General features: G+C 38.9%; 1 protein-coding gene across 1 annotated transcript in view; it reads left to right on the forward strand.

Annotated features, from left to right (window-relative positions):
- Positions 1-13,866, forward strand: part of MRPL47 (mitochondrial ribosomal protein L47) — a 32,629-nt gene extending 18,763 nt beyond the window's left edge. Inside the window, exons 5-7 of the mRNA XM_042781976.1 lie at positions 5,620-5,750; positions 7,462-7,557; positions 13,743-13,866. Of these exons, the coding sequence (XP_042637910.1) occupies positions 5,620-5,750; positions 7,462-7,557; positions 13,743-13,866 (351 nt within the window). The remainder of the gene's footprint in view (positions 1-5,619; positions 5,751-7,461; positions 7,558-13,742) is intronic.
- Positions 13,867-13,933: the final 67 nt, after the last annotated feature.

Genomic DNA, 13,933 nt, shown 5'->3' on the forward strand with positions numbered 1-13,933 from the left:
TGTTCTGCCAGTCCAATCACATGTAAGTTATTCCTCTTGATGATATTCCACATAAATTTTAGGCTTTCTTCATTTTTTGTTGTTCTTGTTTTTTCTGATTATTCTTTTTAACATAGTAGTAGTTAGAGATTTGTCTTCAGTCTCACTAATTCTCTCTCCCAGTGATTCAATTCTACTCCTTTACCCTTTCAGTGTCTTAATCTATTTCTGAAATATTAGATCTTTTGGAGTTCAGATTTTTTTGTTGTTGTTCATTTGTTTTTTGGTATGGTTTCTAATTTTATTTATTTTGTCAGTTTGTCCTTATTTTCCTGAATTCTTATAGAGTTTTGTCATTGTTTTCCTTGATCTTTGTCTTGATCTGGTGAAGGTGCCTAAATATAATTATTTTGAATTCTTTATCAGAGTGTTCAAATGCCATTTTTTACCCAGAGAGGTTTTCTGGCTCTGTATTTTGGTCCCTTATCTGGACTACTTTTATCTTGCTTCTTTACACGAACTGAGTTGTCTTTTGTCTCTGAGACATTGTAATGTTATTGTATTTCATTGGTGATTTTATGTTGGTTTGTTTTGCCCAGGTTACTTATTTATTTATTTATTTTGCTTTGATGTATCCAAGCAAGCAGGGCTGGTGTGCTACTCTGTTTTCTAGTTTGGAAACACTTTGGTGCTCACCACCTGTTTCCTGGTTGATGTGATAAAGGATGAGAATGTGTGCACAGTTTTGTGTTTGCTGTTTGTGTCAAGCTGTTGAGGGTGGGTTGTGCTGGTGTTGGCTGCCATCTATCATTGATCAGTTGTGCAGAAGCAAGTAGTAGCCCTCCTCCAGTATCCAGTGGGTGGGGCGGAAAGAGGTGCAGATGTGATTGGGTACCATGGGCATGGTTGCTGACTCCCACCTGGTGGGACATAAAAACAAAACATCAGAAACATTGAGAACAAAAAGTACAAACAGCACAACAACAACAAAAAAATAATAAATGAAAAAGAAGAGGAAGAAAGACAACAACCACTACAAAAGAGAAAAATATGGGAAAAAATAATAATAATAAAAAAAGGAAAGGACAAAAAAGAAAAAACAAAAATATGGGTGGTGGGGTGGAGAAAAGAGAAAGAATAATTTTTTAAAAAGTACAAAAAGAAAACAAGAGATGGGAGAAAATCAGAAGAGAAAGAGAAGAAAATTAAGAAATAAGAAAAAAGTGAAAAAGAAAAGAAAAAAAGGCAAACTAAAATCAGGGAAGGGAAAGAAAAAAAGAAATGAGATAACTGAGGGTGGGGGCAGGCCATCCAGGAGGTGTTCCTGCTGGTGGAGCAGGCAGTAGAGAGCAGGGTACCTGGTCAAAGAAGGAGTTTTTGCCAGCCCACAAGGTGGCTGTAGCAGAATGCCTGGTTACAGAAGGAGTTCCTGCCAGCCTTGACGATTCCTGAGGACAGGGCACCTGGTCCCAATGAAGTTCCTGTCAGCCCAAAAGGTGGCTGGGGGCAGAACATCTGATTCCAGGAGGGATTCCTGCTGGCCCAAAAGGCAGCTGGGGCAGGGTGATTGGTGCCAGGAGGAGTTCCTGCCAGCTTAGATGGTGCCAGGGGCCAAGGTACCAAGGCCCAGATGAAGTCCATATCAGCCCAAAAGCTGTCTGGGGGCAGGGCACCTGATCCACAAGGGGTTTCTGCCAGCCTAAAAGGTAGCTAGGGACAAGGTGTCTGGACCTGGAAGAAGTTCCTGCCAGCCCAAAAGGTGGCTGGGGCCAAGGTGCCTGGTCCTGGAACAAGTTTCTGCCTGCCCAGAAGGTGGCTGGCGGCAGGGCTTCTAGTCTGGTATGGAATTTCTGCTGGTCGAGAAAGTGAGTGGGTGTGGGAGATGGCTGTATCTCTGGTCACTGGAAGAGTATAAGGAATAGGGGAAATATTATACCATTTTGGTCACCAGCTACCAGTGTAGATGTCTGTGTAGTCCTCAACAAATGGAACCGATTATCAGGTTGCTGCCTGATGAGAATGCAGCTTGCAAAAATTCAAAATAGCCATGCTCTCAGGCCAGTTGATAGTTCACAGCTCCATTTGTTTCCTTGTTTGCTGTTTTCATTCATCTTCTTCTTCTAGTCTTCTAGTATTTGATCCACTTCTTTATTCTCTCCTGTGAAGCTTAAGGTTCCAGTATTATCTGTATCATTTTCATTTTGGTTCTTGTTTCTTTGTTGTAGACGGCCTGGGTAGTTTGTCTCCCTTTTCCGCCATCTTGGCAGAAGGAGGACTTAAATCTTAAAGAATCTTTTAAGTATATAACAAGTAAGTCCTTTATCAGTCTAGTCCCTTCGCTCTCCTAAGTTTGTCTTAAAAATAGGATTTGTCATTTTTACCCATGTTTTATTTCTCAAGAATTTTGTAGAAATTCATATATAGAGAAAGACATATGAATTCAGCTTCTTCAAAATACTGAGTGAAGTATGAAATAACAAGTGCTGAATATGATCTGATAAACAGATTATGTGGTATTTCATCCAAATCCTGTGGCTTTCAGGGAGATTGTTTTTGTAATCTAATCTTCTCTTTTCCTTGTGTATTACTATTTTATTTATTTATTTTTTTGGTGAAAATATTCAAAATCAAACATATACCTATTCAACAATTCTACAAGTATAGATCATTGTTGTTAGTTACATTCTTGACACTGTCACCATTCTATCTCCACCCATATTGTTTCATCACCATTAACTTTTAGTGTCCCTTAATGTTCTCATCTGTGCTTGGGAGTTGCTGTTGTCATTTGGTTGCATATAGATTATTTTTTAAAAGAGCAAAACATTCAAGGCTGACATTTTTTTATCAGTTGAGCTAAAGTGTTGTTTTGTTTACAGATGGCTTCCTGATATTGTTTTGGTTCAGGGATTAAAGATTACTTCAGGACAGATTTTGTTGAGTATTCTTGTAGGAAACAAATGTGTGTATGCAGTGTTTGAGATCTGTTTATGATACTCAAGGATAACACACATGTCCCCACCTCAAAATGGCTCTCAGTGCAGGTATACCTCATTTTATTGCACTTTATTGTGCTTTGCAGATTCTATGTTTTTTGTGACAAATTGAAGGTTAGTGGTGCCCTGCATCAAGTAAGTCTATCAGTGCCAGTTTTTCAACAGCTCACTTCATATATCACTTTTTGGTGATTCTCAAAATATTTCAACTTTTTCAAATACTACTGCATACTTAGTAGACTACAGTATAGTGTAACCTGGGGAGCCAAAAAAACCTGTGTGACTTGCTTTATTGTGATACTCAGTTTATTGCGGTGTTCTGGAACCAAACTCACAATATATCAGAGATAGGCCTGGATTGATTGATTGATTGATTGATTATGGTTTGGGTGAAAGTTGACAGAGAAAATTAATTTTCCATTTGATAATTTATACACATTTTGTTTTGTAACACTGCTTGGAATGGTATGCCTATATTTAGAACTGTGAAAAAGTTTGGCTCACTTGACATAATGATCCCTAATACAGATGGATCTTGGCTCAAAGCAAAGAATACCAGAAAGATGTTTACTTGTGTTTTATTGACTATGCAAAGGCATTTGAATGTGTGGATCGTGACAAATTGTGGATAACATTGAGAAGAATGGAAATTCCAGAACATTTAGTTGTACTCACGAGGAACCTGTACATAGACCAGGAGGCTGTCGTTCGAACAGAACTAGAGGATACTGCATGGTTTAAAATCAGGAAGGAAGTGCGTCAGGGTTGTATCCTTTCACCGTACTTATTAAATCTGTATGCTGAGCAAATAATCCGAGAAGCTGGACTATATGAAGAAGAACATGGCATCAGGATCGGAGGAAGGCTAGTTAATAGTTAACAACCTGCGATACGCAGATGGCACAATTTAGCTTGCTGAAACTAAGGATGACTTGAAGAACTTACTGATGAAGATTGAAGACTACAGTCTGCAGTATGGATTACACCTCAATATAAAGAAAATAAAAATCCTCCCAACTGGACCAATTAAGCAGCATCACAATAAATGGAGAAAAGATTGAAGTTGTCGAAGACTTAATAATACTTGGTTCTACAGTCAGTGCCAATGGAAGCAGCAGCAGGACATCAAAAGATATATTACATCGGGCAAATCTGTTGCAAAAGACGTCTTTTAAGTGCTGAAGAGCAAAGATATCTCCTTGAAGACTAAGATGAGCTTAACCCAAGACAGGGTATTTTCAGTTGCCTCATATGCATGTGAGAGCTGGACAGTGAGTAAGGAAGACCAAAGAAGAGTTGATGCTTTTGAGATGCGGTGTTGGTGAAGAATGCTGAAGGTGCCATGGACTGCTAAAAGAACAAATCTGTCCTGGAATAAGTGCAGTAGGAATGCTCCTTGGTAGAGAATGGCCAGACTTTGTCTCATCTACTTTGGTCATGTTGTCAGAAGGGACTATTCTCTGGAGAAGGATTTCAATGCTTGGTAAAGTGGAGGGTCAACAAAAGAGGGTAAAGCCCCCAACAAGGTGGATGGACACAGTGGCTGCAGTGATGGGCTCAGGTGTAGTACGGATCGTGAGGCTGGCACAGGACCGGGCAGTGTTTCGTTCTGTTGTACATAGGGTTGCTGTGAGTCGGAGACAACTAAATGCCATGTAACAACAACAACAACAACACAACACATAATAGCAACAACTGCCAAGCAGACCAAAATATCCCTGCCTGCTTGTTGAAGACCTACTTGATTCATTGAGGCCAAACATAGTTTTTAATGTAGCTAAAGTAACAATCTTTAGCTGCAAAAGACCTCTTTAAAGTGCTGAAAAGCAAAGATGTCTCTTTGAAGACTAAGCTGCGCCTAACCCAAGCCATGGTGTTTTCAGTTGCCTAATGCACGTGAGAGCTGGACAACAAATAAGGAAGACTGAAGAAGAGTTGATGCTTTTGAATGATGGTGTTGGCAAAGAATACTGAATGTCCCATGGACTGCCAGAGAAACTAACAAATCTGTCCTGGAAGAAGGACCGGAATGCTCCTTAGAATCAAGAATGGCCAGACTTTGTCTCACCTAGTTTGGTCATGTTGTCAGAAGGGACCATTCCCTGGAGAAGGGTATCATGTGAAAAAGGAGAGGGCCCTCAACAAGATGGATTGATAACAGTGGCTGCAATGATGAGCTCAGGTATAACAAGGATTGTGAGGCTGGCGCAGGCCCAGGCAGTGTTTTGTTCTATTGTACATAGGGTTGCTATGAGTCGGAGCTGACTCGAAGGCTCTTAACAACAACAAAGTAACAGTCTGTTACCACTTCTTAATAGCTTATTGAGTTTTGAAATATGAGTTAAATTGGGTTTTCAAAAGAAATCTGTGTTTCTCACTCCATTTAAAACTAATATATGGAAATCTGAGTTAAATTGATTTTCATTTAAATGAAAGTATAAACTCTAAAAAAATTACAGAAAGTGATATGATGGATACCCATGTATGTATACCTGTGCCAAAAAGCTTTTCAGGAAGTATTTGACAGAATGATTCTTGGACAGAAATGGTCACACTAAGTTTTCTGTACCATAAGTCTTCATATGTTCTCTTTCTTTTGAATCTGTTGTAGCTAATTGTTGAAATTGCATCTTTCTCTTTTCAGGTGGTAGATTCTATGGATGCATTAGATAAAGTTGTCCAGGAAAGAGAAGATGCCCTAAGGCTTCTTCAGACTGGTCAAGAAAATGCTAGGCCTGGTGCTTGGAGAAGAGACATCTTTGGACGAATCATCTGGTACATACTTTGTGGCTCTTATGAACAAGAGTGGAAATCTCATTCCTCATTCCTCTAACCACTATCTTTAAAGAAAACTCTCACCATATAATACATATTCAAGATATATGTAATATAAGTAGAGGTCCCCCACTCCCGTTTTGAACTCCAGGATATGGATGAGGTAGCCTTGTCTGGTAAAACCAATACAAGCCCAGACACTCCATCCTCATGATTCACTTACCTATCAGTTTGTTTTAACAGTGGCTCTTAATCTTACACAAATCATCTGACCTTTGGAAAATTTAGTAAAAGTTATAGATCCTTTCCTCAGAAAAATGTACATATGTGCACATAATTTCACAGGGTTATATATTTCCATAAAGTTAATTTCAAGACACACACTTGCCTTTTTTGCCTGTTAAGAACCTGGGACTATTAAAAAAAGAAATTCTAGAGGAGTAAGGCTCATGACCCAGTCTCAGTTTGTTCCCATTGCCGTCAAGGTTAACCCTAGGCCAAATTAGGAAAGAATTTATTTTATGTCCCAGTCTCTCTTTTCATTGTATCTTTCTGCTTTTCATGACATCTTATCTCTCCTGTAACCAGGTCTCATAGTCCTTTCAGACCTTGGGAAAGGATCTGATGATAAACATCCACACTGAGGGTTTATTTTACATTTGAATTAAGCAACCAGAATAAATTAGTAGTTGCAGAATTTCAAATATTAGTCAGCAAAATGAGGAAGGTGTTTTTTGCAGCTAAATAATGGCAGCTCATTCATTTGATAATCTTTTAATGGAATTCATGGTAAAGGATCTGCTTAGTTCCACATTTAGGGGAGTAGCTGTAGCTACTCATCCACACAGAAAAGAAAAATTGCTGAAAACATCTCCCTGAAAACTTTTATGTTTTATTTACTGTTTTTCCTTTGTATTAATCTGGTTGTGGTCAAATAGGAAAAAGTGAAGGTAGAACGGAGAATCTGTATCCATTTGAAAGTCTCTAAGAGTGGAGCTCTGTTGGTGTAAGGCACTTGGTTGCTAACTGGAAGGTCAGCAGTCAAACCCACCAGCTGTTCCATGGAAGGAAGACCAGGCGATCTACTTCCATAAAGATTTACAGCCTTGGAAACCCAGCGGGGGTTGCTATGAGTTAGAAATGACTCGATGGCAGTGAGTTTGGTTTTTTTGAAGAGTGGTATTCTTTTCAAGAGTTTTTTATTTTTCAATTTTGCTTTTTAAGTTTCCCAGAGCTAAACAAAGTAGTGATTATAACAATTTTATCATCTTTCCAGTATAGCTTATTAACTCACATTATAATTCTGGTGCCTTTTCCTCATTGCATGCTAAAATACTTAAGATAGCTTTTAAATGCAGCGCTCCTTAAAAATATTGCATACGGATTTTTTTTTCTGTCAAAAAGAATATGTGACAGTCATGTCAGATTATGTTTATTTTTTTAAAGAGAATGATGTGAAGCAGAGATCAGAAAATACTAACATCAGTGCAGTTTTGTGATTGGGTTCCTGAGTGTCTACCTATATTTTGCTAAGTTTAGAATATTTCCTGATTTAAATCAGGAATTTTAAAATTAAAAAAATATATAAAAAGCTAATTTCATCTCATTTTATTGAAAACATATTTAGTCCAAAGAAGTTAAAACTGTTTCTAAAAAGTGAAAATGTATTCAGTGTTTTCTATAAGGTGATAGCTTTTTACTTTCTTGGCAGGCACAAGTTCAAGCAGTGGCCCATACCTTGGTACCTAAATAAACGGTACAATAGAAAACGATTCTTCGCAATGCCCTATGTGGACCGTTTTGTCAGGTGAGCACAGTGACCCTTTATGATGAAGCATATTGTCTCTACAACATATGACATATGTTGTTCCTTCTTTAAATTTTAATTTATTTTCTGTCTTCTTGAACTTTGCTATTAGTGCTGGGGCAAGAAGATATCTCATTGTTTTCATTTGCATCTTTCTAATGGCTAATGATCATGAACATTTCTTCATGTGTTTGTTGGCTGCCTCAGTATCATTCTTGGTGAAGTGTCTGCTCTTGTCTTCTGCACATTTTTAAATTGGAATTTCGTCTCTTTGATATTGAGGTGTTGAAATTGCCTATAAATTTTAGGGATAAGTCCCTCGTCAGATATGTCATTGCTGAATATTTTTTCCCAATCTGTAGGTGCTATTTTTACTCTTTTGGAGAAGTCTTTTGATGGTACAAGAATTTAATTTTTAGAAGGTCTTAGTCATCTAGTTTATCTTCTGCTGTTGTTTGGGCATTTTTAGTTATGTTTGATAGTCTGTTTATGCCATATATTAGGGATGCTAGGTTTGCCCCTATTTTTCCTTTGAAGACCAAGGTTTTAAATCTTTATGGAAGCAGACTGCCTCGGTGGGTTCGAACCGCCAATGTTTTGGTTAGCAGCTGAATGCATAACTACTGTGCCACAGGAAAAACCCATTGTGGTAGAGTCAGTTCCTGCTCATAGTGACCCTATAGGATACAGTAGAACACCCCATAGGGTTTCAAAGGCAAACCCACCAGCCACTCTGCAGAAGGAAGATGGGGCAATCTATTTCCGTAAAGATTTACCACCTTGGAAACCCAATGGGGGTCGCTGTGAGTCAGAATTAACTCCATGGCAATGAGAAATCTTTACAGAAACCAACTGACATATCTTTCTCCCAAGAAGCCGCTAATGGAACGAATCACCAACCTCCTGGTTAACAGCTGAGTGCTTAACAACTGTGCCACCAGGGCTCCTCATAGCCATTATAGTGGGTGTGAAGTGGTATTGTGGTTTTGATTTGCATTACCCTAATGACTAATGCTCGGAAGGAAGATGGGGCAATCTACTTCCGTAGTGATACTGCCTCGGAAACCCAAGGAGGAGGGGTCGCTATGAGTCGGGGCGACTCAACGGCAAACAAACAACAACAACAACATAATGACATAAGTAATACATGATTATTGTGGAAAAAATTTAAAAATCAGGTATAAAAGAAAATTGATGTCATACTACTTGTACATTTTCTCTTAGAAAGATCAGCCCAAGGGCAGTGCCCGTGAGGCAGAGGTTAAAGACATCCCAAATATCCAAACTGTTGTGCCTCTTCATCGTTTCAAACATTAACTTTTCCTCTCAGTAATCTCCCCCATCTTAGCGTTCTGTATTTCGCTTTAGCACCTCACAGAACTTATAGGCACCCAAGGGATCATCTCACATAGTGATGGTGGAGGCTGGAGGCTGGCAGGCTGGCAAGTCTCAGGTCTGTAAATAGGTCTGGAGGATCTTCCCAATTCGTGGGGTTTGACAAACCTCACTCAGCAGATCAGATGATGGCTGCTGTCCCAAATCCAGGGGTGAGATGACAGTGAGCCAAAACTCAGAACAGGAGCTAGAGGGAGGGCAAACCTTCCTAGAATCTAGATTCCTATATATACACTCAAGAAAACTAAGGGTGGTGATTTGAGCTACACCATCCAGCAAGGCATGACTCTATATCCCACCTATGCTGCTCTAACAGAAATACCCAAAGTGGATGACTTTAACAGTTAATCAGGAGTTTAAAAGCAGCTACTCAGTTGCTCACGGCAAATTCCACCATGGAGCCGATTGCCAGTTATTACAGGGAATAACTACTACCAGCTGCTCAGCCAAATTGACACTTGACCTTAACTACCACCCTAAACAGGCATGGATAATAGGATTTACAATACATCGCAAAATGGAGGACAATGGCTAGAAAGGCCATATCAGGTAATTCACTGCACATACATAATCTGACCATCCAGAAATAGCCACTGTTAACATTCTAATGTATATCATTTCAGAAGTTTTTTGCTTTTCTATGATGAGTGTCTAGATGGCAAAATCCTACTGTAATGTTAAAATGAAGATCCAAATAACTTATTAGCATCAACTATAAGCTCATTTTATTGCAAAATTGATGAAATTAATAGGGACAAGGGAGAGGAATGCAGCCTGTTGCAATATATCCGAATTCATGTTATCCTGGAGTGCATTATTGCAGGACTTTAGTATTTCAAAGAGCTTTGGTAGTATAGTGGTTAAAGCATTTGGCTGCTAACCAAAAGGTTGGCAGTTTGAATCCACCAGCTGCTTCACACTCCATGGGAGGAGGATGAGGCAGTCTGCTTCCATAAAGATTTACAACCTTGGAAACCCTATTAAGGGCAGTTCTCCTCTGTCCTATAGGGTCACTATGAGTCAGAATTTACTGGATGGCAGTGGGTTTAGTATATTTCAAACAAAACACTAAATCTACTGTTTTTGAATTAGATCTTTTTTCATTTGATCCTGAATATTTGCATTGGTAAGTCTCCTACAGCATAATGTTTTTGGGGAACTGTGATCTTTTAATTGTGATTTGGGTGAAAGTTTACAGAGCAAATTGGTTTTCCATTCAACAGTCCATATACATTCTGTTTTGTGACATTTACTGCAGTCCCCACACTGTACCAGCATTCTTCTCACTTCCCTACACCCATTCCTTCCCATCATTCTTCCTTACCATCCCCTCCCATCTTTCCAGCTCTATTCCTGGGCAGATACTGTCCTTTTGATTTTATATGCTTGATTATTTTTTTATTATTGCAGGGTTGTGTATGTAATAAGTATCATTTTTAATGCATACATTTAGTCTATGATGGGTTCCATAATGCATGCATACCCTCTTGAAATTGCTGTTCACCTTATAGGTCTATCCTTTGACTGCCCGTTGAGTCACAGGGTTTAAGTTCAGTTCCTAGCATGAACAGTGTCTAAGGGGATTCCACCAGTTTTCATCACACCAGGGTCTTTAGGATTTTGAGTTTTGTCCCATATTTACCCTACTCTGTCAGAGTCCTCTTATAGTGGTCCCTTTTGGAGTGGTCAGTAGTGGTAGCTGGGCACTATCTGGTTCTTCTGGTGTGAGTCGTGGTGGCTGGGATCATGTGCTTTGTTAATCCTTTGGGCTAATTGTTTCGTGTTTGATTTTCTTCACTCTTCTTTGCTCCAGATGGGGGCACCTTAGATGGCCACTCACAAACTTTAAGACTCCAGTTGCTACTCACTAAAGTAGGTTGTAGAACATTATCTTTGTGGACTGTGTTGTTAACTGACCTTTGTGTCCCTCAAGATTGGTCGTGTGCCTCCCTAACCAGTGACTCATTCCAAGGTGTTTGGTTATGTGATACTGCCTCGGAAACCCAAGGAGGGGTCGCTATGAGTTGGGGCCGACTCGACGGCACATAACAACAACAACAAGACGACATTTGCATAACTTTATCCCCTGTATGTTCTACTATATTCATGGATATATTTGTAGCACATATAAATATGTAAGTAGAAATAGTCTTTATCAAACCTATGTATATTTGTGGGTATAGTCCCATTTACCTTCCCACCCGTTCAGCTTGAGTGTCTATTTATGCATCCACTCCTAAGTTACTGTTATTACTATTATTGCAGGGTTGTGTATGTAGTAAGTATCATTTTTAATGCATACATTTAGTCTATGATGGGTTCCATAAGTTATTTTAACCTTATTATTTATTATTGGATAGAGAGGTGATTGCCAGGCTTTCACTAGTATCAGCAATGCTTTGTGGTAAATCTTACATCTTTTTAAAAAGGATTTAAGCTGATTTTGGCCCTGTCAGGAATGTAGTTGTTTCATGATTTAATATAGCCTATCATGCATCTATTCATAAGGTTTTCACTGGCAAATTCTTTGAGAAGTGGATGGCCCCTTCCTTCTTCCCAGGCTTAGTCTGGAAGCTCTGCTGAAACCTGTCCACTATGGGTGATCCAGCTGGCATTTGAAAGACTGATGGCATAGCTTCCAGCCTCATAGAAACACACAAGTCACCATAGTACAACAACAAAAAAAATCATTGTAATGCACTGGACAAATCTGCAAAAGACCACTGTAAAGTGCTGAAAAGCAGAGATTTCAATTTGAAGACTAAGGTACACCTAATCAAAAAAAACCCAAAAACCAAACTCACTGCCATGGAGTCGGATGTGATTCATAGCGACCCCTCCTTGGGTTTCCGAGGCAGTTTCACTACAGAAGTAGATTGTGATCTAACCCAAGCCATGGTTAAGTTGCCTCATGTTCATGTGAAAGGACAGGAGTTGATGCTTTGAATTGTGGTGTTGGCAAAGAGTACTGAAAATACCATGGACTACCACGGCACATAACAACAACAACAACCAGAAGAACTAACATATTTGTCCTGAAAGACAGCAGCTGGAATGCTCCTTGGAAGCGAGAATGGCCAGACTTCATCTCACTTACTTTGGTCATGTTGTCCATTTCCTGGTGAAGGATATCATGCTTGGTAAAGGGGAAGAACAGCAAAAAAAAGGGAAGACCTTCAACAAGATGGATTGACACAGTAGTTGCAATGATTGGCTCAAGGATAGCAAGGATTTTGAGGATGGTGTATGACTGGGCAGTGTTTCGTTCTGCTGTACATAGTGTTGTTGTGAGTTGGAGCTGACTCAAGGGCATCTGAATAACAACACAGTGCATCTTGAGGGAGCTCTGGTGGCACTGTTGTTAAAGCATTAGGCTGCAAACCAAAAAGGTGTGCAGTTCAAACCCCCTAGCTGCTCTGGGGGAGAAAGATGTGGCAGTCTGTTTCCATAAAGAGTTACAGCCTTGGGAACCCTATGGGTGGCTCTGAGTCACAACTTGCAGTGGCAGTGGGGTTTTTTATTCCTATTTTAAGATCCAGTTCAAATACTAAGCAATTGAAATCTAATTGTACTGTTGTATAAAGAGTCGCGATGAAAAAGAGTCGCTATGTTGTACATCGGGTTGCTGAGTCAGAGCTGACTCGAAGGCACCTAACAACAAACTGCACTGGCTGTTTTTGCCATGCTTTCGGTTGTACCATGTAATCCCTTTGCCCCTTGTCATATAAGGTAAAGCTGTAAGTAACATGACATTTAAAACAACGTATGAGAACTTAGCAAGTGCCACCTTTATAGGCTATATATGTACTCTAGCAATTGTATTTTTGAAACTACTTTTTTAAACCCTATCTTCAGACCATGCAGCATAATTTCTGAAGTCTTAAAAATAACAAAACTTTCTTCTTTCAGATGGGTTTATTTCTTGTGTAAATGACAGATTTTAGTTGGAGCAAAGATTGATAGCAATCTTATTTTGACTTTAAGGGTAGCTCATAGTTCCGTATATTTTGGTTACCCAGATATAACACATTAAAAAGTTAATCTCAAATTTGTCACCTCCCCCATAGCACTGGCTTATTTCAGTCATTCAGAATGTCTCCAAATTGTATTATCTCCTATAAATTTATGCCTACTGATCAATAAAATATCCTGTAAAATATCAATTGAGATACAGTAGAGGCTGGGCATCCATGAATTTATCATTTGCAATTTTGATGACTCCCCACGTGACCCTAAGGACTGTAGCATAATGTAACTGAGGCATAAATGCTTCATATTCAGGGACCCTGATGTGTGGGAGCAAACTCAAGAGTGTGGTGAATCTATCCAGCTTCTGAGTATCGTCTCAGCCTAGTTTATCATCTCTATTCTAAGGGAAATGATTACTATTTGAAATTAGGGAATTCCAAAGGTTTCAGGATACCAAAGACCTAATTAATGTATTCAATACAATTAGTGTTTCCAAAACAAGGTAGAAAGCCTTAGTCGTATCGGGATTGAACTTCAGGCCCAGTCTGTTACAAGTTTACAAGAACTGTACGTTCTTTCCAGTGAGGAAATAGGAAGGAAAGTGTAGAATTACAAGTGATTTTGATTTTAGATTTTTCACTTGACTTGTGTAGGTTTACAGTGATTATTATTGTTTAAGTTTAATAATGTATATGGTACGCCAACTACAAAGATTGGCATGATTAAGGCTTTTAAACAGTTGATTTGGGTATATTCTTTTTAACAGTATCGAGTAACAAGGAAATAGTTTTGTATAAATTATTATGCTTTTTTCATTCTAGACTAAGACTTGAGAAACATATCCGCAGTGAATCAAAGAAGAAAAGCTTAAAGAAAAAGCAAGAAAAATTTCTTCAAGAAAAGTTTCCACGTCTTTCTGAAGCCCAGAAGTCAAGTCTTGCCTAAGATGTCTGAACTCTTAATATTTTGTTTTGCAGGAGTAATAGTTTACATATAAAAGTAAATACATGTT

This window comes from Orycteropus afer, unplaced genomic scaffold (genome assembly GCF_000298275.1).
Source record: "Orycteropus afer afer isolate SDZICR_OR568_19922 unplaced genomic scaffold, OryAfe1.0 scaffold00210, whole genome shotgun sequence".
Taxonomy (NCBI): domain Eukaryota; kingdom Metazoa; phylum Chordata; class Mammalia; order Tubulidentata; family Orycteropodidae; genus Orycteropus; species Orycteropus afer.